This window comes from Salvelinus alpinus, chromosome 3 (assembly GCF_045679555.1).
Source record: "Salvelinus alpinus chromosome 3, SLU_Salpinus.1, whole genome shotgun sequence".
NCBI classification, from domain to species: domain Eukaryota; kingdom Metazoa; phylum Chordata; class Actinopteri; order Salmoniformes; family Salmonidae; genus Salvelinus; species Salvelinus alpinus.
This window is the reverse complement of record NC_092088.1, coordinates 9,054,433-9,080,334: the sequence shown is the minus strand read 5'-3', so window position 1 is coordinate 9,080,334 and position 25,902 is coordinate 9,054,433. Positions and strand designations below refer to the sequence as shown.

General features: G+C 43.0%; 1 protein-coding gene across 1 annotated transcript in view; it reads left to right on the top strand.

Annotated features, from left to right (window-relative positions):
- Nucleotides 1-24,214, top strand: part of sft2d1 (SFT2 domain containing 1) — a 40,319-nt gene extending 16,105 nt beyond the window's left edge. Inside the window, exons 4-8 of the mRNA XM_071391378.1 lie at nt 3,702-3,783; nt 5,699-5,734; nt 6,059-6,117; nt 15,571-15,600; nt 23,270-24,214. Of these exons, the coding sequence (XP_071247479.1) occupies nt 3,702-3,783; nt 5,699-5,734; nt 6,059-6,117; nt 15,571-15,600; nt 23,270-23,309 (247 nt within the window). The 3' untranslated portion in view covers nt 23,310-24,214. The remainder of the gene's footprint in view (nt 1-3,701; nt 3,784-5,698; nt 5,735-6,058; nt 6,118-15,570; nt 15,601-23,269) is intronic.
- Nucleotides 24,215-25,902: the final 1,688 nt, after the last annotated feature.

The window sequence follows — 25,902 nt, the reverse complement described above, 5'->3', positions numbered from 1 at the left end:
GGAATGTAGTGCACTACATTTGACCAGGGCACATACGTAGGGAATAGGGTGCCATTTGCAGCACAGATAGGGCTTTTGTCTAGTATGTCCACATAGGAAGTGCACAGTCATATTTCAATGAAGTCGTATATTCAGCTATGCAGGTTAATAAGTAACTCATAAGTGTCACATTGTATAATATTTAGGCTCACAACCCCTTCAGCATATGGTGGTTATGTAATGGTGACTTTAACGGTTACTACTACTCAAAGTGGCTCTGTTGGAAAAGCTTGTCTGCCTGAGGGACGTTGGCTATTTGTTTAGTAGTACACATGCCACTGGTGGGATTCCTATGTGGCCATGTGGTTTGACACACTGACTTGCTGGATTAATTAAAATGGGACTAAAATGCCTTAGACCCCCCACCTCACACACACACACACACACACACACACACACACACACTGTACCTCTCTGCACCTTTCCCAGGTTAGCTAGTTCATGATGTACCTGTGGTTCTAGAACACTCCTGTGTTCTCACAAAATTCTCACAAATATGTTTCAATTGGACTACATATTTATTAATTGATCGCATGGAAACGTGGTTAGAGGCTTTAATAATGTGCCTGTACCACTGAGCACCTTAAGCTTTTCCCAGTCCCCTCAGCTCCGCTCCACGTCCTCTCCTTCCCCTCAGCTCCGCTCCACATCCTCTCCTTCCCCTCAGCTCTGCTCCACATCCTCTCCTTCCCCTCAGCTCCACGTCCTCTCCTTCCCCTCAGCTCCGCTCCACATCCTCTCCGTCCCCTCAGCTCCGCTCCACATCCTCTCCTTCCCCTCAGCTCCGCTCCACGTCCTCTCCTTCCCCTCAGCTCCGCTCCACGTCCTCTCCTTCCCCTCAGCTCTGCTCCACGTCCTCTCCTTCCCCTCAGCTCTGCTCCACATCCTCTCCTTCCCCTCAGCTCTGCTCCACATCCTCTCCTTCCCCTCAGCTCTGCTCCACATCCTCTCCTTCCCCTCAGCTCCGCTCCACATCCTCTCCTTCCCCTCAGCTCCGCTCCACATCCTCTCCTTCCCCTCAGCTCCGCTCCACATCCTCTCCTTCCCCTCAGCTCCGCTCCACATCCTCTCCTTCCCCTCAGCTCCGCTCCACATCCTCTCCTTCCCCTCAGCTCCGCTCCACATCCTCTCCTTCCCCTCAGCTCCGCTCCACATCCTCTCCTTCCCCTCAGCTCAGCTCCGCTCCACATCCTCTCCTTCCCCTCAGCTCCGCTCCACATCCTCTCCTTCCCCTCAGCTCCGCTCCACATCCTCTCCTTCCCCTCAGCTCCGCTCCACATCCTCTCCTTCCCCTCAGCTCCGCTCCACACCCTCTCCTTCCCCTCAGCTCCGCTCCACATCCCCTCCTTCCCCTCAGCTCCGCTCCACATCCCCTCCTTCCCCTCAGCTCCGCTCCACATCCTCTCCTTCCCCTCCGCTCCACATCCTCTCCTTCCCCTCAGCTCCGCTCCACATCCTCTCCTTCCCCTCAGCTCCGCTCCACATCCTCTCCTTCCCCTCAGCTCCGCTCCACATCCTCTCCTTCCCCTCAGCTCCGCTCCACATCCTCTCCTCCGCCAATCCTCTTCTCTCCCCCCTCTCCCACCTTCCTCTCCTCTCCCCCTCCTTCACCCTGTGGCTGTCAGAGGCTTCCTGCCCACGTCACCAGTCACAGATAGACGGCATTCTTCTGTCTCATCATCTGACCTGATCACCAAATGACCTGCCCCTTCTCCCCCCTCAGCTTCACTTCATTCTTCTCTCCTCCCTCCTCTACCTCAGCATCACTTCATTCTTCTCTCCTCCCTCCTCTACCTCAGCATCACTTCATTCTTCTCTCCTCCCTCCTCTACCTCAGCATCACTCCATTCTTCTCTCCTCCCTCCTCTACCTCAGCATCACTCCATTCTTCTCTCCTCCCTCCTCTACCTCAGCATCACTCCATTCTTCTCTCCTCCCTCCTCTACCTCAGCATCACTCCATTCTTCTCTCCTCCCTCCTCTACCTCAGCATCACTCCATTCTTCTCTCCTCCCTCCTTTACCTCAGCATCACTCCATTCTTCTCTCCTCCCTCCTACCTCAGCATCACTCCATTCTTCTCTCCTCCCTCCTCTACCTCAGCATCACTCCACTTCATCCCGTGGCTGCCTGAGAGCCTGTTTGCGTCACCAGTCACAGATAGACGGATGTGATGCTCTGCAATCACACAGCCCACTCAGATGAGCACGACACGGGCACACACACATATATATACACACACACACACACACACACTGACACACAGCGCCATCAAGATGAAGATGACTCATTCGGTCGGCTGGGGCTAGATGGAGAGGTGGCAGGCAGGGTCGTAGGTCAGGTGGATACATCTCTCCAGGGTCTTTGTGTGAAAGCGGGGTCGTAGGTCAGGTGGATGCCTCTCTCCAGGGTCTTTGTGTGAAAGCGGGGTCGTAGGTCAGGTGGATGCCTCTCTCCAGGGTCTTTGTGTGAAAGCGGGGTCGTAGGTCAGGTGGATACATCTCTCCAAGGTCTTTGTGTGAAAGCGGGGTCGTAGGTCAGGTGGATGCCTCTCTCCAGGGTCTTTGTGTGAAAGCGGGGTCGTAGGTCAGGTGGATACATCTCTCCAGGGTCTTTGTGTGAAAGCGGGGTCGTAGGTCAGGTGGATACATCTCTCCAGGGTCTTTGTGTGAAAGCGGGGTTGTAGGTCAGGTGGATGCCTCTCTCCAGGGTCTTTGTGTGAAAGCGGGGTCGTAGGTCAGGTGGATGCCTCTCTCCAGGGTCTTTGTGTGAAAGCGGGGTCGTAGGTCAGATGGATACATCTCTCTAGAGCTGGGGTGGCGGGAAAAAAGGGTGAGGAAGTGATGAATTGATAAAGATGACAGATGCATCCAAACAATCGATCCATCAGTGCTGGAAATGAAAAGGGTGGCTGCTTAACAAATGATACTGATGACTGATCATGTAAAGGTGACGGGGTGGGGATTGTTGTACGTGGGTTTAAATGTGACTGTGTTCCATGTAATGTCCTTACAAGCTGTAGCCAATAATAGATGGCTTATTATATAGCCCACCACAGAATATCTATTCACACTGTTGAAATGAGAATGCATTTGTTCTGCTTGTCAATTATGTAAATAGCAAAAAAAAATCTGTTTTAAAGGGGCAATCTGTGATTGTTACATCTATTTATTGACTCAAATGAGTGATCTATAGCCATTTGATTCTTGAAGAATATATTCTATATTCTAAATTACTCATGAGCTTATTAGTACACCATCACTACCCCAAATATAAGATTGTGTACTCCATTGTTTGTAAACAATGGATATTGTTTAGCTTCAAAACAAGATTCAAACGATAATTTTGATGTCATGGATGGTTAGTCCTTGCAATAATTGCACCGTCTATACATTTGCGAGTGGTTAAATTTCTCCAGCCCCATCCCTCAGCTGTTTACTGAAAAAGTGGTGGGGTGGGTTTGTTGTTTGAATCCCAGATTGCCCCTTTTAAAGGTCTCTTATCATCATACATTTATTTTCCGTAAATAAAAAAATGTTGTTTGTTTCTCTGGGCCTGGGCGATCAATATGTTGTCTATTGATAGTGTAACCCATAGAAATCTAGAATCCATTTGGCATTATTTCTATGTTGTAACCAGTGTGTTTTCCTGCATGTGTCTGCAGCACCTGTTTCCTGATGGGACCTCTAAAGCAGCTGAAGAGAATGTTTGAACCCACCAGACTGATAGCCACCTGTGTTGTGCTGGTAACTACCTACTGTACATCCACGTACTCTTCTGTTAAATAGCCAAGCTTCTGTTTATAGCCTAGCTTCTGCTGCTCCCGAGTGGCACAGCGGTCTAAGGCACTGCATCTCAGTGCAAGAGGCGACACTACAGTCCCTGGTTCGAATCCAGGCTGAATCGCATCCGGCCGTGATTGGGAGTCCGTCCCATAGGGTGGCGCACAATTGGCCCAGCGTCGTCCGGGTTTTGCCGGGGGTAGGCCGTCATTGTAAAATAAGAATTTGTTCTTAACTGACTTGCCTAGTTAAATAAAGGTTAAATAAAAAATGTAATTGACATGACATTGACATTAAAAAAAAAAAAATGACATACACAGATGTCCTAGTCAACTAATGTTAAGTTAAACAACCACCTACAACGATCATTGTAAGTAATCCCACAGCACCTTTTCTCACTAGGGAGGACTTTGCTGCTTTGAGGACAGGTTTTATTTACTATGACTGTGATGATAAGGGATTGTCTCACCTAGCTACCTTGAGGACAGGTTTTATTTACTATGACTGATGATAAGGGATTGTCTCACCTATCGACCTTAAGATGAATGCACTAACTGTAAGTCACTCTGGCTAAGAGTAAAATGAGTACTACAACAGTTCAGGTTTAGTCAGTTTTTTTTCTATCCAGCTGCCCCTAAGCCTGCCGATATCAGCAAACAGAGCAGCTGCATCCCCACTTTCAAAATAGGGGTGCAAACGTATGTTTTTGCAACCCCCCCCCCCGCAATAAAGTTTTCAAGATATAGAACTTTGAAAACACAAAGTGTCACAGTATGATGTGTTTTGGATGCTATCTCCTTTAAGACACTGGTTTAGTCAAGTCAGTGTTCCATGATACTTCTGTTCTTAAGGGATAGTCTGCCACTAGTTTAGGACAGACAGACACTAGTTTTTCCATGACTGACAAAGTCTAAACATTTTAAATGACAACTTAAAGACTGTAACTCCCGATGTGTCCTCCTTTTTAGATTTGGTTGATTTAAGAAATGCTAGCAGCCATGTCTGATTTCAAACGTGAGTTGTTTTCAGGGTGTTGTTTGATGTGGGTGTCTCGTGCGTGTTCGCAGGTGGGGAGAGTTAGACAAATGATTTAGCCGATTTAGCTTCAGCCGGCTGGTGTACGACCGTGGCAAAGTTAGTTTGACTTTGGATAGCCCATCTCCGGGGATATAAATTACACATTTTTAAATGACACAATATTTTCATGTTCCACACCTTTTTTAGTTTTGTAATTAAAGCTTTAAACACTTGTATATCAATTTCTACAATGTATAGTTTGGTTTGAGGTTTTTAAGTCGTTGAAATTTGGAGATATTTGAATTTTAACATAAGGTCCCATGTACATTGTGTAATTTACAAATGGTCCTTAACTAGCCCCATTGGGATATCCAAAGTTGACCCAAATTTACCACAGGTGTTACGATCAGGTCGCGTGCAGTTGCACTCTGAATTGATGATTACTTGTGTGCGGCCAGCTGTGGAAATGTGGGCAGGATTGAAACCTTCATTTACGTTCTGATGCGGACATGACTACAAGTCTCACAAAACTCTGTTTTGGACAAGACTGACTTTATGAGCAAAATTATACTATTTACACTTTAGTCAATTTTGGCAGTAGAATAAATGTTTGACTCATATCAATGCCAAATAGGTTGTTTTCTAAACTAAAAGTAGTTTTTTAGGGGCAGTTACTCTTAAGGTTGATTTGCTGTTAGGGCAAGTCAAAACACACACAAAGCTGAGTGGTGATCTGAAGTAAATCCCTCACAGTAGATTACACATGAATCAAATGATGCGTTAATGACAGTAGAATAGATAATACGTTAATTTAATCAATATTCAGAAGGTTTACTTTTTGTTTTTCTCTTTCTGCCTCCAGCTCTGTCTCGTTTTGACTCTTTGTGCAGTTTTCTGGGTAAGTATCTGAAAGCCTCTAGACAGTTCAGTAGTTTACATCGTGACCCAGCGTTTCCAAAACTCAGTTCTGGGGCCTCCAAGGGGTGCATGTTTAGTTTTTTTTGCCACAACACAGCTCATTCAAATAATCAAAGCCTGATGATGAGTTGATTATTTAAATCAGCTGTGTAGTGCCAGGGCAAAACCCCAAACTTGTACCCTTTTGGGGTCCCCAGGACCGAGTTTGGGAAACGCTGCCGTTTGCACTATAACAAATCTACAACACAGCTGTTTGACAAAAGACATGAGATTGGTTCTGTACTCTGTACTCTGTACTCTGTAGTGGCAAAAGAAGGGACTGGCCATTATCTTTTGCATTCTACAGTTCTTAGCAATGACATGGTAAGTAATACTATCCTCTCTCACTTTATTTGAAGAATGTGAAATGTCAGAATAATAGTAGAGAGAATGGTTTATTTCAGCTTTTATCTCTTTCATCACATTCCCAGTGGGTCAGAAGTTTACATACACTCAATTAGTATTTGGTAGCATTGCCTTTAAATTGTTTCACTTGGGTCAAACGTTTCGGGTAGCCTTCCACAAGCTTCCCACAAAAAGTTGGGTGAATTTTGGCCCATTCCTCCTGACAGAGCTGGTGTAACTGAGTCAGGTTTGTAGGCCTCCTTGCTTGCACACACTTTTTCAGTTCTGCCCACACATTTTCTACAGGATTGAGGTCAGGGCTTTGTGATGGCCACTCCAATACCTTGCCTTTGTTGTCCTTAAGCCATTTTGCCACAACTTTGGAAGTATGCTTGGGGTCATTGTCCATTTGGAAGACCCATTTGCAACCAAGCTTTAACTTCCTGACTGATGTCTTGAGATGTTGCTTCAATATATCCACATCATTTTCCTACCTCATGATGCCATCTATTTTGTGAAGTGCACCAGTCCCTCCTGCAGCAAAGCACCCCCACAACATGATGCTGCCACCCCCGTGCTTCACGGTTGGGATGGTGTTCTTCGGCTTGCAAGCATCCCCCTTTTTCTTCCAAACATAATTGTGGTCATTATGGCCAAACAGTAATATTTTTGTTTCATCAGACCAGAGGACATTTCTCCAAAAAGTACGATCTTTGTCCTCATGTGCAGTTGCAAACCGTAGTCTGGCTTTTTTATGGTGGTTTTGGAGCGGTGGCTTCTTCCTTGCTGAGCGGCCTTTCAGGTTATGTCGATATAGGACTCGTTTTACTGTGGATATAGATACTTTTGTACCTGATTCCTCAAGCATCTTTACAAGGTCCTTTGCTGCTGTTCTGGGATTGATTTGCACTTTTCGCAGCAAAGTACGTTCATCTCTAGGAGACAGAACGCGTCTCCTTCCTGAGCGGTATGACGGCTGCGTGGTTCCATAGTGTTTATTGTTTGTACAGAGGTCTTGGCTGATTTCTTTTGATTTTCCCATGATGTCAAGCAAAGAGGCACTGAGTTTGAAGGTAGGCCTTGAACATCCACAGGTACACCTCCAATTGACTCACATGATGTAAATTAGGTTAACAGAAGCTTCTAAAGCCATGACATCATTTTCTGGAATTTTCCAAGCTGTTTAAAGGCACAGTCAACTTAGTGTATGTAAACTTCTGACCCACTGGAATTGTGATAGTGAACTATAAGTGAAATAATCTGTCTGTAAACAATTATTGGAAAAATGACTTGTGTCATACACGAAGTAGATGTCCTAACCGACTTGCCAAAACTATAGTTTGTTAACAAGAAATTTGTGGAGTGGTTGAAAAACAAGTTTTAATGACTCCAACCTAAGTGTATGTAAACTTCCGACTTCAACTGTATGTGTCTCCACACACCTAGGCCTATAGGCTATTGATGGATTCAAGACAAGGTCATTTTTATTGTTCTCAGTTTGTCAAAGTAGCCTGTCGTAACGATCATTTGTGAGGCATTTAAAAAGATTCTGCCAAAGTCTCCAGTCATGTAAAATGACGAATTGCATTAAATGTTTTTATGAAAGGCCACATTTTTCCTGGAACCTAGGCTACTAAAATGTTCCCCGTGTGTACAACTTCTGTAGGTGTCTCTCTCTACTCTACTGCTCTATGCAAATATAATGATATGCAACCAACGTTGTTTTGTTCTCATGCGGTCCAGTAACTCAGAACTTCCTAGGTCACGACCTCAGAGCCCCCTAGGTCACCCCTCTCACGCTCACTTTTTCTTCCGGCACCTCCGGATTTACAAATTATGCTCTGGCAAGATCTGAAAACAGCCTTTGGTGGAGGGAACCGCTCAAACGTTAATGAATTACAGCAGTTTGCTGCTGAAGAGTGGGCCAGGTTGTCAGTAGAAAGGTGTAGCAAGCTACAAGAAACATTTGTTGGCAGTTATCTTTGGCCAAAGGCTGTGCAACCCCCCCAAATTTTTTTTTTGATTCTGCAGTTTGGAAAATCCAAAAGAACCTGTAGAGACCAGAAGTGTTTGTCAAATTCAATTTATTTTAGAAAAAATTGGGAATTATTTAAGGGAAGTGAAAGGTGTCAATATATTTGTCCGCAAATGTATCACAATCAACCTTCTTCAAAAGAGACGCTATCTGCAACGTCAGTGCTGGTAAACATTTCCTCCTTCTAGTACATTTGCATGATGTCATAACACACACCTACACGGTCTTCCATCGCTCACTTATCACCAGACTGCAGTTCACTTGAATGGGGGTTGAACTCTTCTGTGTCAATGAGAGCAGAGCTGACTTGGCTCCAGCTGATTGGCTCACTGGGCTAGTGCGTATGCTGAATCCGGTTCATGGGTAAACCCTTAAGACGTGCACTGTGCACGTACTGTTGTACCTGCCTTTACTTTACTGACTTGGTTCGTTTTTGCCGTATCATGTACACGATTTAAAATGGCGTTCAAATACAGTAGACAACAAATGGACAATAAAAAAATCCTAACAGTTACATATACAGCATATATCAATGAAAGAAGACCAGCCTGCTGGCCTTACTGGGTGGATAGGAACATTAACCCCAGCTGTTTAGAAGGGGCATCACACCTTAGTGATAGGAACATTAACCCCAGCTATTTAGAAGGGGCATCACACCTTAGTGATAGGAATATTAGCCCCAGCTGTTTAGGAGGGGCATCACACCTTAGTGATAGGAACATTAACCCCAGCTGTTTAGAAGGGGCATCACACCTTAGTGATAGGAACATTAGCCCCAGCTGTTTAGGAGGGGCATCACACCTTAGTGATAGGAACATTAACCCCAGCTGTTTAGAAGGGGCATCACACCTTAGTGATAGGAACATTAACCCCAGCTGTTTAGAAGGGGCATCACACCTTAGTGATAGGAACATTAACCCCAGCTGTTTAGGAGGGGCATCACACCTTAGTGATAGGAACATTAACCCCAGCTGTTTAGGAGGGGCATCACACCTTAGTGATAGGAACATTAGCCCCAGCTGTTTAGGAGAGGCATCACACCTTAGTGATAGGAACATTAACCCCAGCTGTTTAGAAGGGGCATCACACCTGGTATAAAGGATTGTCTAGTTCTGTTATTTCTGCCGGGGCGTTCCCTATACCCGCACCAAGAGGGGAGTAGTTCAAAGTTCAGGTCCTTGGGTCTTAATGGATTTTGTGAGCCATGCTAAGGGCCCTGACCTTAAAGATCTCATCCAAGCCTGTGTTTGACTGTCCTGGACACAACCTGGCTGGCAGGATCTCTGACTGTTATCTTACTGTGTACCTGCCTGTCCTGGATACAACCTGACTGGCAGGATCTCTGACTGTTATCTTACTGTGTACCTGCCTGTCCTGGATACAACCTGACTGGCAGGATCTCTGACTGTTATCTTACTGTGTACCTGCCTGTCCTGGATACAACCTGACTGGCAGGATCACTTACAGGTCAATGAAATGTACATGCTGGAAAGCAGGAAGCAAAAAGCACTTGTTGACGTTTTTGCATGTAGATGTTGGAGTGTTTGTATAGAGGCGTGTATGTTTGCATATTGATTGTGTGTGTGTGTCTAGCTGTTATTCCAACCTACTGAGATATCACCTTCCTCTCTCACTGTGGTACCTGTCCTAGTCTGATAGACATGACCCTCTCTCACTGTGGTACCTGTCCTATTCTGATAGACGTCACCATCCTCTCTCTCACTGTGGTACCTGTCCTATTCTGATCGATGTCACCTTCCTCTCTCTCACTGTGCTACCTGTCCTAGTTTGATTGACGTCACCTTCCTCTCTCTCACTGTGGTACCTGTCCTATTCTGATAGACGTCACCTTCCTCTCTCTCACTGTGGTACCTGTCCTATTCTGATAGACGTCACCTTCCTCTCTCTCACTGTGGTACCTGTCCTAGTTTGATCGATGTCACCTTCCTCTCTCTCACTGTGCTACCTGTCCTAGTCTGATATACATGACCCTCTCTCTCACTGTGGTACCTGTCCTAGTCTGATAGATGTCACCTTCGTCTCTCTCACTGTGGTACCTGTCCTATTCTGATAGACGTCACCTTCCTCTCTCTCACTGTGGTACCTGTCCTAGTTTGATTGACGTCACCTTCCTCTCTCTCACTGTGGTACCTGTCCTATTCTGATAGACGTCACCTTCCTCTCTCTCACTGTGGTACCTGTCCTATTCTGATAGACGTCACCTTCCTCTCTCACTGTGGTACCTGTCCTAGTTTGATAGATGTCACCTTCCTCTCTCTCACTGTGGTACCTGTCCTAGTCTGATAGACATGACCCTCTCTCTCACTGTGGTACCTGTCCTAGTCTGATAGACGTTACCTTCCTCTCTCTCACTGTGGTACCTGTCCTATTCTGATAGACGTCACCTTCCTCTCTCTCACTGTGGTACCTGTCCTAGTCTGATATGTCCCATTCCTCTCTCAGACTGTGTTGTGCCTGTCTTAGTCTGATAGACATCACCTTGGCAACCACCAGGCGTACACACACGCACGTCTTGGCATAGTACATCACATACGCACTCCGACATCCACTCAGACCTGTCTGTGTGTGGGAGTGTATTTCCTGTAACAATCCCCCCTCGGTCCATTGACCGACACAGCTACGCATTGACTGTCTAAAACAGGCCTATTAGTCAGAATGGAAGAGGAATTCCTGCTGACTTCTCAGATGCTCAAAGGAGATGCCAAACGTACCAGAATATATTATCCAATGGTTAATCATTTATCTGGATGTTCTCATGACTCAGTTAGTTGGTTGTCTAATACTCTAATACCTTATTCTGTATTGATACCCTTTCTATCATACCCCCTCAGTGAACAGCCCACGTTAACAAAACAGAAGTATTCAGACCCCTTTCCCTTTTTCCACATTTTGTTACATTACAACCTTATTCTGAAATTGATTCAATAAATAAAAAATCCTCATCAATCGACACACGATACCCGATAATGACAAAGTGAAAACAGGTTTTTATAACATTTTGCAAATGTATACAAATTTTCAAACATAAATACCTCATTTACATAATTATTCAGACCATTTGCTATGAGACTTGAAATTGAGCTCAGGTGCATCCTGTTTCCACTGATCATCCTTGATGTTTCTACAACTTGATTGGAGTCCACCTGTGGTAAATTCAATTGATTGGACATGATTTGGAAAGGCACACACCTGTCTATATTTTGTCAGAGCAAAACCATGCCATGAGGTTGAAGGAATTGTCCGTAGAGCTCAGAGACAGGATTGTGCCGAGGCACAGATCTGGAGAAGGATACCAAAATATTTCTGTAGAATTGAAGGTCCCCAAGAACACAGTGGCCTCCGTCATTATTAAATGGAAGAAGTTTGGAACCACCAAGACTCTTCCTAGAGCTGGCCACCTGGCCAAACTGAGTAATCGGGGGAGAAGGACCTTTGTCAGGGAGGTGACCAAGAACCCAATGGCCTTAATTTCTAAAAACCTGGTTTTGCTTTTTCATTATGGGGTATTAATTAATTAATACATGCACCTGTGGAACGGTTGTTAAGACACTAACAGCCTACAGACGGTAGGCAATTAAGGTCACAGTTATGAAAACTTAGGACACTAAAGAGGCCTTTCTACTGACTCTGAAAATCACCAAAAGAAAGATGCCCAGAGTCCCTGCTCATCTGTGTGAATGTGCCTTAGGGATGCTGCAAGGAGGCATGAGGACTGCAGATGTGGCCAGGGCAATAAATTGCAATGTCAGGGCGGACAGCTGATCGTCCTCGCGGTGGCATACCACGTGTAACAACACCTGCACAGGATCGGTACATCCGAACATCACACCTGCGGGACAGGTACAGGATGGCAACAACAACTGCCCAAGTTACACCAGGAATGCACAATCCCTCCATCAGTGCTCAGACTGTCCGCAATAGGCTGAGAGAGGCTGGACTGAGGGCTTGTAGGCCTGTTGTAAGGCAGGTCCTCACCAGACATCACACTATGGGCACAAACCCACTGTCGCTGGACCAGACAGGACTGGCAATAAGTGCTCTTCTCTGACGAGTCGCGGTTTTGTCTCACCAGGGGGGATGGTCGGATTTGCGTTTATCGTCGAAGGAATGAGCAGTACACAGAGGCCTGTACTCTGGAGCGGGATCGATTTGGAGGTGGAGGGTCTGTCATGGTCTGGGGCAGTGTGTCACAGCATCATCGGACTGAGCCTGTTGGCATTGCAGGCAATCTCAACGCTGTGCGTCACAGGGAAGACATCCTCCCTCATGTGGTACCCTTCCTGCAGGCTCATCCTGACATGACCCTCCAGCATGACAATGCCACCAGCCATACTGCTCGTTCTGTGCGTGATTTCCTGCAAGACAGGAATGTCAGTGTTCTGCCATGGCCAGCGAAGAGCCCTGAGCGTCTGGGACCTGTTGGATCAGAGGGTGAGGGCTAGGGCCTTTCCCTCCAGAAATGTCTGGGACCTTGCAGGTGCCTTGGTGGAAGAGTGGGGTAACATCTCACAGCAAGAACTGGCAAATCTGGTACAGTCCATAAGGAGGAGATGCACTGCAGTACTTAATGCAGCTGGTGGCCACACCAGATACTGACTTTTGATTTTGACCCCCCCCCCCCCTTTGTTCAGAGAGACATTCCATTTCTGTTAGTCACATGTCTGTGGAACTTGTTCAGTTTATGTCTCAGTTGTTGAATCTTGTTATTTTCTTACAAATATTTACACATTTTAAGTTTGCTGAAAAATAAACGCAGTTGACAGTGAAAGGACATTTCTTTTTTTGCTGAGTTTAGTATCCACCTCCTCAGTGAACAGCCCACGTTGACAAAACGTCATATTACAACTAGTATACAACCTGACCATGACATCACAAAAGAGATTATAGTTGAGCCTCTTAAAATAATTCCCTGATGATGATGATTATTTATTTAAAATCCTCAACCGTCTCTCCCAGGCCACTCCATTAGGTTTCAGCTTGTCTTAATAACCAGGATGTAATCCTCTTGTTATGGCCAGGCATCATTTATTAAAGGGATAGTTTGAGATTTTGGCAATTTAAGCTCTTTTTTTCTCCTACTTACCCAGAGTCAGATGAACTAGCGTTTAGCGCAATGACCAGAAGGAAGTCTGGTCTACAGGAGCATCTAGCATGCTCGCTACTCCTGTAGACTTCCAATGATTGTGCTAACGCTAGTTAGCAATGGTTCCAGAAACTACCTTTAACTTCTTTCAAACTGCGACATAGACAGAGAGACATACAAATGGTATCCGTGAGTTCATCTGACTCTGGGTAAGTAGAAAAAAAACAGGGCTTAATTGCACAAATCTCGAACTATCTCTTTAAGGACAGTAATGTGCTCTATCAAAATGGTGTAATTCCTCTGATAGTCTCAGTGCAGGCAGTGAATGTCATTATCTCTGTCTTTATCTTTGTTATAATATTGGGGGGAAAAAACTTTTTTCAAGACTTAAGCCACATTGATGAAGGTCTGTAGTTGTGTTTATTATTCATATAATTGCAAAAATCGCTGAAGCTGGAGACTTATATTTCCCTCACCAACTTTAAACATCAGCTATCTGAGCAGCTAACTGATCGCTGCAGATGTACATAGTCCATCTGTAAATAGCCCAACCAATCTACCTACCTCATCCCCATACTGTTTTTATTTACTTTTCTGCTCTTTTGCACACCAGTATCTCTACTTGCACATCATCATCTGCTCATTTATCACTCCAGTGTTAATCTGCTAAATTGTAATTATTCGCGCCTATGGCCTATTTATTGCCTACCTCCTCATGCCTTTTGCACACACTGTATATAGACTTTATTTGTTTCTATTGTGTTATTGGCTTGTTTATTGTTTACTCCATGTGTAACTCTGTGTTGTTGTTTTTGTCACACTGCTTTGCTTTATCTTGGCCAGGTCGCAGTTGTAAATGAGAACTTGTTCTCAACTAGCCTACCTGGTTAAATAAAGGTGAAATAAATCAAATAAAAAAATAAAAGCTGGGAGACAAACTGGTTTTCATAATGAGTTAGTCTATTGTTTCCATATTGACCCCACCTCTTTCATGTTCTGTCATGGGAAAGAGTCCTTTAATATTGGGTCTGTCGATTTTATATTCCTCTGATCATACTTTCTAATATGATCTTTAAAAATACCGATCACACCTCCAGGTAGATAGCCTGAGTGAGGCTAGTTCTTTTCAGACCGGGTGGTCCTATGGACAGATACTCCAATCTCCGCTGTGGAGCTTTGCAGGTCCTTCAGGGTTATCTTTGGTCTCATTGTTGCCTCTCTGATTAATGCCCTCCTTGCCTGGTCCGTGAGTTTTGGTGGGCGGCCCTCTCTTGTTAGGTTTGTTGTGGTGCCATATTCTTTCCATTTTTTAACAATGGATTTAAGTGGTGCTCCGTGGGATGTTCAAAGTTTCTGATATGTTTTTATAACCCATCCCTGATCTGTACTTCTCCACAACTTTGTCCCTGACCTGTTTGGAGAGCTCCTTGGTCTTCATGGTGCCGCTTGCTTAGTGGTGTTGCAGACTCTGGGGCCTTTCAGAACAGGTGTTTCTATACTGAGATCATGTGACACTTAGATTGGACACAGGTGGACTTTATTTAACTAATTATGTGACTTCTGAAGGTAATTGGTTGCACCAGATCTTATTTAGGGGCTTCATAGCAAAGGGGGTGAATACATATGCACACACCACTTTTCTTTCATTTCACTTCACCAATTTTGACTATTTTGTGTCCATTACATGAAAACCAAATAAAAATCTATTTAAATTACAGGTTGTAATGCAACAAAACTGGAAAAACGTCAAGGGGGTTGAATACTTTTGCAAGGCACTGTACCTGTATATTATAATATAGGCTACCTGATACTATATTATACCTGTATATTATAATATAGGCTACCTGATACTATACCTGTATATTATAATATAGGCTACCTGATACTATATTATACTATAGAAGGCCAGCATCCCGGAGTCGCCTCTTCACTTCTGACATTGAGACTGGTGTTTTGTGGGTACTATTTAATGAAGCTGCCAGTTGAGGACTTGTGAGGCGTCTGTTTCTCAAACTAGACACTCTAATGTACTTGTCCTCTTGCTCAGTTGTGCACCGGGGCTTCCCACTCCTCTTTCTATTCTGATTAGAGCCAGTTTGCGCTGTTCTGTGAAGGGAGTAGTGTCATTGGATATATAATATATACCTGTGTAGTATACCTGTGTGGTATACCTGTATAGTATACCTGTGTAGTATAATATATATACCTGTGTAGTATAATATATACCTGTGTAGTATAATATATACCTGTGTAGTATACCTGTGTAATATTTGTTTTTTTTTCTCTCTTTCAGGTACAGCATCTCTTACATTCCATTTGCCAGGTAAGATGATTATGTTCCATTACCTTTAGTGGACCCTGGTTAGAAGACAGAGTCTAACTTCCCCTCCTCTGGTGTGATGTGTAGAACCCAGTGGGTTGACCCTACCCGTCACCCTGTGCCCTGTCGGCTAGGTTTGGAGCATGGGGGAAGGTTCCTACTTATATCGTGTACTTTGGTATATAGCTAACAACCATGTGAGAACTACTAATTACAGTGTTGTTTGTAGTTTTACTACACAGAACAACTTATCGTTCAGTGCTGGCACGTTCCCCTTCCGTCTGATTTCACTGGCTGGTTGTGTGATGCGGGGCTCTGTCATAACGTGTCCCTTGGTGATCCAGTAGACATGTTGTTTAGTTGACACAAACCTTGTGGACAAAGTGAAGGGATAATGACAATCCCAGAGACACACTGACTTTAAATTTGAGAACAGCAGCCGTCCATCTACAAATGGTACGATGCTTTGCTGAGCTAAACACAAACACTCCCTGATTTAAAAGAAAAACACGTTTATATTTACTTCTACACACCCTGCTGTTTGGTTCCACCATATGGTGCTAATCCCCTCCAGGGTGCATCCTAAAATGCTCCCTATTTCCTACATAGTGCACTACTTTAGACCAGAGGCCTATGGGAAAGTAATGCACTATGTAGGGAACATGGGACAAAGCCCTCACCCCACAGAGCTCATCACAGCTCTCCATCCACGCAGATGGCAGCTTGTTGTTTCAGTCTCAGCCCCCCCCCCCCCCACTCCAGCTCTACCACTGCTTTATATTAACGTGAAAATATGATTATCCTTTTAGAAAATAGATTTTTGAAAACATGCTCATATATGTTGTTTTTTTTTGACTAGCCTTCATAATATTGTCAGTGCTAAGCTCTGCTTGAACCCCTGAGAGGTGACTGTAGTGGTGATTTCTGTCTTGGTAAAGGAGAGAATTAAACACAGACAAATTGAGTCTCTTCTCCCTCCCCCACCCGCCTATTAGATTGACACATAATGGCCCTGGTGTCCGCCCTTACACCTCCGTAGGAATAAAGGCTTGTTTAGCCTGAGCTAGAGGTTCCTCTCCTTTTAGTGGAAGGTTTGAGCATCTTTTCACCCCCGTCCTCCTCTCTCACACTACACAGACACACACACGCACCTACGTTTCTGTGGCGGAGAGGGGAGACAAAGAACGTTAGCCTCCCTCCTATCATACTGAATCTGTACAGTACTGTATAGACTAGAGGAAGTGTAACTGTAAACCGCACTGTGTGTGTAGAAATGGAATAAATTGATAGAATGAATAGATGATTGTTTTACGTATAGCCCACAGGTAGGCTCGTTGGCTGCTATGCTGTGTTGGGACCCGTGTCAGAACACCACAGGGCTTGTGTTTCGTATTTCAATTATTTTATTGTTATACTCAGTTCTTAGAGACTCACAGGTTTCTGGTTTCTGCCAGCAAATCATTCTGTCCCCCAATCCTCTTGGTTTAAATCTCTGTTTTCATTTAGACTGGCGCTCTCTGTTGTTTTCATTTAGACTGGCGCTCTCTGTTGTTTTCATTTAGACTGGTGCTCTGTGTTTTCATTTAGACTGGTGCTCTGTGTTTTCATTTAGACTGGTGCTCTGTGTTTTCATTTAGACTGGCGCTCTCTGTTGTTTTCATTTAGACTGGTGCTCTGTGTTTTCATTTAGACTGGTGCTCTGTGTTTTCATTTAGACTGGTGCTCTGTGTTTTCATTTAGACTGGCGCTCTGTTGTTTTCATTTAGACTGGCGCTCTCTGTTGTTTTCATTTAGACTGGCGCTCTCTGTTGTTTTCATTTAGACTGGCGCTCTCTGTTGTTTTCATTTAGACTGGCGCTCTCTGTTGTTTTCATTTAGACTGGTGCTCTGTGTTTTCATTTAGACTGGCGCTCTCTGTTGTTTTCATTTAGACTGGCGCTCTCTGTTGTTTTCATTTAGACTGGTGCTCTGTGTTTTCATTTAGACTGGCGCTCTCTGTTGTTTTCATTTAGACTGGCGCTCTCTGTTGTTTTCATTTAGACTGGCGCTCTCTGTTGTTTTCATTTAGACTGGCGCTCTCTGTTGTTTTCATTTAGACTGGTGCTCTGTGTTTTCATTTAGACTGGTGCTCTGTGTTTTCATTTAGACTGGTGCTCTGTGTTTTCATTTAGACTGGTGCTCTCTGTTGTTTTCATTTAGACTGGTGCTCTCTGTTGTTTTCATTTAGACTGGCGCTCTCTGTTGTTTTCATTTAGACTGGTGCTCTGTGTTTTCATTTAGACTGGTGCTCTGTGTTTTCATTTAGACTGGCGCTCTCTGTTGTTTTCATTTAGACTGGTGCTCTGTGTTTTCATTTAGACTGGTGCTCTGTGTTTTCATTTAGACTGGTGCTCTGTGTTTTCATTTAGACTGGCGCTCTCTGTTGTTTTCATTTAGACTGGCGCTCTCTGTTGTTTTCATTTAGACTGGTGCTCTCTGTTGTTTTCATTTAGACTGGTGCTCTGTGTTTTCATTTAGACTGGTGCTCTCTGTTGTTTTCATTTAGACTGGCGCTCTCTGTTGTTTTCATTTAGACTGGTGCTCTGTGTTTTCATTTAGACTGGTGCTCTCTGTTGTTTTCATTTAGACTGGCGCTCTCTGTTGTTTTCATTTAGACTGGCGCTCTCTGTTGTTTTCAGTTAGACTGGCACTCTCTGTTGTTTTCATTTAGACTGGCGCTCTCTGTTGTTTTCATTTAGACTGGCGCTCTCTGTTGTTTTCATTTAGACTGGCGCTCTCTGTTGTTTTCATTTAGACTGGCGCTCTGTTGTTTTCATTTAGACTGGTGCTCTCTGTTGTTTTCATTTAGACTGGCGCTCTCTGTTGTTTTCATTTAGACTGGCGCTCTGTTGTTTTCATTTAGACTGGCGCTCTCTGTTGTTTTCATTTAGACTGGCGCTCTCTGTTGTTTTCATTTAGACTGGCGCTCTCTGTTGTTTTCATTTAGACTGGCGCTCTGTTGTTTTCATTTAGACTGGTGCTCTGTGTTTTCATTTAGACTGGTGCTCTCTGTTGTTTTCATTTAGACTGGCGCTCTCTGTTGTTTTCATTTAGACTGGCGCTCTCTGTTGTTTTCATTTAGACTGGCGCTCTCTGTTGTTTTCATTTAGACTGGCGCTCTCTGTTGTTTTCATTTAGACTGGCGCTCTCTGTTGTTTTCATTTAGACTGGCGCTCTCTGTTGTTTTCATTTAGACTGGCGCTCTGTTGTTTTCATTTAGACTGGCGCTCTCTGTTGTTTTCATTTAGACTGGCGCTCTCTGTTGTTTTCATTTAGACTGGCGCTCTCTGTTGTTTTCATTTAGACTGGCGCTCTCTGTTGTTTTCATTTAGACTGGCGCTCTGTTGTTTTCATTTAGACTGGTGCTCTGTGTTTTCATTTAGACTGGTGCTCTCTGTTGTTTTCATTTAGACTGGCGCTCTCTGTTGTTTTCATTTAGACTGGCGCTCTGTTGTTTTCATTTAGACTGGCGCTCTGTTGTTTTCATTTAGACTGGTGCTCTGTGTTTTCATTTAGACTGGCGCTCTCTGTTGTTTTCATTTAGACTGGCGCTCTCTGTTGTTTTCATTTAGACTGGTGCTCTGTGTTTTCATTTAGACTGGCGCTCTCTGTTGTTTTCATTTAGACTGGCGCTCTCTGTTGTTTTCATTTAGACTGGCGCTCTGTTGTTTTCATTTAGACTGGTGCTCTGTGTTTTCATTTAGACTGGTGCTCTCTGTTGTTTTCATTTAGACTGGCGCTCTCTGTTGTTTTCATTTAGACTGGTGCTCTGTGTTTTCATTTAGACTGGCGCTCTCTGTTGTTTTCATTTAGACTGGCGCTCTCTGTTGTTTTCATTTAGACTGGCGCTCTCTGTTGTTTTCATTTAGACTGGCGCTCTCTGTTGTTTTCATTTAGACTGGCGCTCTGTTGTTTTCATTTAGACTGGCGCTCTGTGTTTTCATTTAGACTGGCGCTCTCTGTTGTTTTCATTTAGACTGGCGCTCTCTGTTGTTTTCATTTAGACTGGCGCTCTCTGTTGTTTTCATTTAGACTGGCGCTCTCTGTTGTTTTCATTTAGACTGGCGCTCTCTGTTGTTTTCATTTAGACTGGCGCTCTCTGTTGTTTTCATTTAGACTGGCGCTCTCTGTTGTTTTCATTTAGACTGGTGCTCTGTGTTGTTTTAAATTGTTATCACGCAGGCTGAGTAATATTTAGATTACAGAATGTTTTATAGTATTCCCTTTGAACGTAATATTCACCTTGTTTATTTTATATTACCTTTATTTAACCAGGTGAGGCAGTTAAGAACCGATTCCTATTTGCAGTGACAGCTATGGTTAACCCACATTCCAACTATAGTATGGTGCCGTTTCCCTTTGAATAACATAATGCATGATTTATTTGATTTACCATTCAAAATTGTTATTTATAATAATGAACCCCTAATTCTACAGTACTACCTGCCCTCTCCAGTCAGTGTGGTCCGTCATGCTAACTTTGGTGTTGGTCTGTGTTGGCCACATCGTCACTCCCACCACTAATGTAGCCCAAGCTGATCCTCTAATGTGTTTTACTATATATAGATATATATAGCCCCTCTCAGGGGAGGCTCTCTTAAACCTGCTGCTCTCCCCAGTCCCTGGTTAAACCTGCTGCTCTCCCCAGTCCCCGGTTAAACCCGCTGCTCTCCCCAGTCCCCGGTTAAACCCGCTGCTCTCCCCAGTCCCCGGTTAAACCCGCTGCTCTCCCCAGTCCCCGGTGAAACCCGCTGCTCTCCCCAGTCCCTGGTTAAACCCGCTGCTCTCCCCGGTCCCTGGTGAAACCTGCTGCATCTGCACTTTCTAATCTACAGCTGGGGTTACTATGGTTGTGTCCCAAACTGCACCATATTCCCTATTTAGTGCACTTCTTTTGACCAGGGCCCATAGGGTATAAGGTGCTATTTAAGATGCAGTTTATCTGGGCTATCCTGGAGTAGTCTGTTTCACCGGTGTTTCATCATTTCAGTAAATTATCATTTATTTATGTGGTGTGTTTTAGGAAGCCGGGTGCTAAAATAGCAATGTGTGTTGCCTTCAATGTAGAGGAAAGATGGGAAGGGGGTGGAGTGTAGGGGGGAAGTGTGTCTTTATGTGAAGGAGGTGAGCTCACTGCAAATCAGAGAATCACAATGAGAGTCACCAGTCTTTTCCACCAACCATCTTGTTCCTCCTCCTCTCTCTCTCTCTCTCTCCGTCTGTCTGTGTTATGATTAATCCCTCCCTCTCTCCTTGTAACCTTAACTGGTTCAGCTTCACCTCTCCTCCAGTAGCTGTTGAGGGTGGCGGGAAAGTGAAGTCTGCTTAGCAACACATGGATAGGGATAGAGAGAGAGAGCAGTTGACACAGAGAAAGAAAGAATGAGGGGAGAGTTGGAAGAGAGAGAGATGGAGGAGGGACCGTTTTCTGCTGTTGCCATGGCGATTGCTGGTTGTGACGCCTCATCATTCCAATGCCGGGAGTGTTAGGGGGCGAGGGAGCGTCACTTTCCCGCCAAAACAACATTTAAATATGCATGAGCCACGCCCAAAACAACAATAACAACAAAGGATGAATGTAATAACGATACTGTACCAGCAACTTTCTGGATGTGACATATACGGAATTTGTTATCAAAAAGGTAAAAGGCCTGTGGTGGATACGAAACAATCTTTAAAACCCTAAATACTAGAATGAAGGAAAAATAAATAAATGACTAGCTATTGCTTTCATCATTATTTTGTTGTTTTTGTTCAGACAAATTATTAAGATATAACCTACTGTATCAGACAGCAGATATAACCTACTCTATCAGATAACGATATAACCTACTGTAACAGATAACAGATATAACCTACTGTATCAGGCAGCAGATATAACCTACTGTATCAGATAACAGATATAACCTACTGTAACAGATTTAACACTACTGTATCAGACAACATATATAACCTACTGTATCAGATAACAGATATAACCTACTGTATCAGACAGCAGATATAACCTACTGTATCAGATATAACCTACTGTAACAGATAACAGAGAGAATCTACTGTATCAGATAAGAGAACCTACTGTATCAGATAAGAGAACCTACTGTAACAGATAAGAGAACCTACTGTAACATATATAACCTACTGTATCAGACAACAGATATAACCTACTATATCAGATAACAGAGAGAACCTACTGTAACAGATAAGAGAACCTACTGTATCAGATAACAGAGATAACCTACTGTAACAGATAACAGAGATAACCTACTGTAACATATATAACCTACTGTATCAGACAACAGATATAACCTACTATATCAGATAACAGAGATAACCTACTGTAACAGATATAACCGACTGTTACAGAGATAACCTTCTGTATCAGATAACAGAGACAACCTACTGTATCAGATAACAGATATAACCGACTGTTACAGAGATAACCTACTGTATCAGATAACAGATATAACCTACTGTATCAGATAACAGAGATAACCTACTGTAATAGATATAACCTACTGTATCAGACAACATATATAACCTACTGTATCAGATAACAGATATAACCTACTGTAACAGATATAACCTACTGTATCAGATAACAGATATAACCTACTGTAACAGATATAACCTACTGTATCAGATAACAGATATAACTACTGTAACAGATATAACCTACTGTATCAGATAACAGAGATAACTACTGTATCAGATAACAGAGATAACTACTGTATCAGACAACATATATAACCTACTGTATCAGACAACAGATATAACCTACTGTATCAGACAACAGAGATAACCTACTGTATCAGATAACAGATATAACCTACTGTAACAGATAACAGAGATAACCTACTGTAACATATATAACCTACTGTATCAGACAACAGATATAACCTACTATATCAGATAACAGAGATAACCTACTGTAACAGATATAACCGACTGTTACAGAGATAACCTTCTGTATCAGACAACAGAGATAACCTACTGTAACAGATATAACCTACTGTATCAGATAACAGAGATAACTACTGTATCAAACAACAGATAAACCTACTGTAACAGATAACAGAGATAACTACTGTAACAGATATAACCGACTGTTACAGATATAACCTACTGTATCAGATAACAGATATAACCTACTGTAACAGATATAACCTACTGTATCAGATAACAGAGATAACTACTGTATCAAACAACAGATAAACCTACTGTAACAGATAACAGAGATAACTACTGTAACAGATATAACCGACTGTTACAGAGATAACCTTCTGTATCAGACAACAGAGATAACCTACTGTGTCAGACAGCAGAGATATCTTAATACAGTAGGTTATCTGTTATCAGATATAACCTTCTGTATCAGACAACAGAGATAACCTACTGTATCAGATAACAGATATAACCTACTGTATCAGACAGCAGATATAACCTACTGTGTCAGACAACAGAGATATCTTAATACAGTAGGTTATCTGTTATCAGATATAACCTACTGTATCAGACAACAGATAACCTACTGTATCAGACAACAAATATGACCTACTGTGTCAGACAACAGAGATATCTTAATACAGTAGGTTATCTGTTATGAGATATAACCTGTCTTCTCCTTTCTCTCCAGAGATGCAGTGATAAAGGTTTTCACCAGCTGTCTGAGTTAGAGAACGGACAGTGGTCTCCCAGACCTGGGATCCACTACTATGAAATCACAAGACTGGTCCCAAATATGCAAAGACAACGGATAAAGATTTTGTATTTGTATTTTTCATTTTCATTGCTGTTTTGATACTGTGAATCATTCATATTTCCAATAGTTGTTTTATCATGTTTGCAGTTATCTGAAACTAATGTTTATTCATATTATGGTTATCAGGGTTGGGGTCAATTCCATTTCAATTCAGTTAATTCAGGAAGTAGACTGAAATTCGGGAATTGGAATTTGTTTACTTCCTGAATTGACCCTGATTGATGCTTATTTAACCTTTTTTGTTTGTTTGTGACTCTCAGATTGGGTCTGTTGTTTTAAGTGTGTTTATGCTTCTGGTGAGAGAGAGGTGAATGCTTGAAATTCAAATATTTAATCATTTTCCTAATGTATATCATCCAAAAAGACAGGATTGGGGTCAAGTGGAATTGAAGGCAGTCACTTCAGGAAGTGATTTTGAATTTAAAGTGAAAACATTTTACAACTCTCAAAATAAATAGCTTTTACTTTTCAGTTTATTGAGAAGTCATTCAAAAATATGCTCTTTTTTCAATTATTGAATTAGAAGTTAAGTTTACTTCCTGAATTGACCGCCTTCAATTCGAATTGACCTCTGCCCTGCAAGTGGACCTATTTTATATCTTGTTTTGTTCAGAGCAGGGAAAGACCTATAGACATTTACAACATGATGCTTGTAAAACTGAAAATACAACTCAATGCCTTACCTTTTTCTACTTTTGATTTTGTCTCATGACAATACGATTTGCTGATATTTTAACATACGTTTTCCGTCTTCAGAAGAATGCAATATGACTGTCTTATTTTTTATGAATAAAATCAACAAATGTTTTCATTTTGAAACTGTGCTCTAACTTAGTTCGCCCTTAAAGGAAAATTGCACGCAAACGATCTTTTGGTATTTGTTTCATTAGTCCCATTGTTGACATAGTCCTAAAATGTTTTTGCTTTTCAGCAATCAAGTTTTCAAGATATGTAAAACGCAGCATCGTATGATGCAAAATGCATCATACGCAGATTATTTCTGTATTTTAAAAGTTACATATCTTGAAAACTTGATTGCTGAAAAGCAAAAACATTTTAGGACTATGTCAACAATGGGACTAATGAAACAAATAACAGAAGATAGTTTTCCTTTTAAATGTTGGTGTCATGCTTATACGTTTTTAGAGTGTGCGTGTGTATTCATTTCCTAAAATGCAAAAGACACACGTGTGTGTGTGAGTGATTCCTTGAAACACATTGTATCTCCTCACCCCATGTGTTCAAGTCAGTGACGTGTAAGTAATGTGGCTGATAGACTCAAATTGTGTTATGTTACTAAATTCTTAATGGATAACTACAGTGTCCCAGCGTGCCCTGCCTGGGGCGACAGACTGACAGACGATCACACCACATTAAACCCACCTCCCTCTCTTGGCTTTTCTCAGCCAAGGACAACAAAGGGAAAGGAGCTACTGTTCCACTGGGTTGTGTTCATTAGTGCAAAATGTTTCAAAATGCTTTGCAACTGGGAGGGGGGGGGACTAAATTTCTTATTGGACAAATCCCTCTCCATTTCAGTATGTTTTCTTCTGTTTGATGCCTACTGAAGAAGACCCAGATCAACATGTGTGCGTGCGGTGACATACAACATTTCCCCTCTTACCCCTTCAGCTCAAAGCCAATTGCCTGTAAATGAGCTCTCTTTGTTTCTCTTAATTGTCAGCCAGATGCAGTTGAGACCTTCTGGCTCATTCACTCCGTCCTTCTGCTCTGTGTAATCTTAACCTAATAACCTACTATACTACCGCATAGCTTCTTATATTAGCCTGGTCCCATATCTAGCTGTTTGTGCTGTCTTCACAACGTCTGTGGTCATTGTCACAAGAAGCATATTTGGCAAGACGGCAGGAACAGATTAGGGACCAATGCTATTGTCATGTGGGCGTTGTGGTTCATTCTAAATAAGCTGGAGCCTTCTGGATGGGGATTCTGAAAGGAGGATGTGGTTGCTATGACAACCCCGGGAGCTAGGAGGTACCCCTCTGCTCCCCCTCTCCGTATTCCCAACGGGAGCATCCATGGTCACATGGTCCATTATGGTAATGAGCCAGTGGGATTTCAGACGGTAGTGTCACAGGACACCCTGGTCCGTCTGCCTCCACGCCTCTCCTGTCAGAGGTAATATGGTTCAAAGTGGAGGGGACTTTTCCTGGATTAGACCCTTTGGCCCAATACAATGAGTGGCCTTAACCCACAACAAAGAGAGAAGCTCTGGGTAAGGAGAGATTGCTCTTTTAAGAAAAACAACAACAAACCCTTTAAGATGTGTCATCAATCTTTTGTGTTATTCGTGTGGTACTCTTAGACATATCCTGTTGGCGTCTTACGTAGCTCTAGTCTACCTAACACAGGTTTTTAAACATCCCTCTCAAGGTGCTTGCTTTATATACTCAGAACAAATGTTTGCTTGGGGTTCTATAAGGAACCATAAAGGTTCATAGATGTCATTCCTAAAGAACCTATATTAAACTATCTGAGCATAGAAA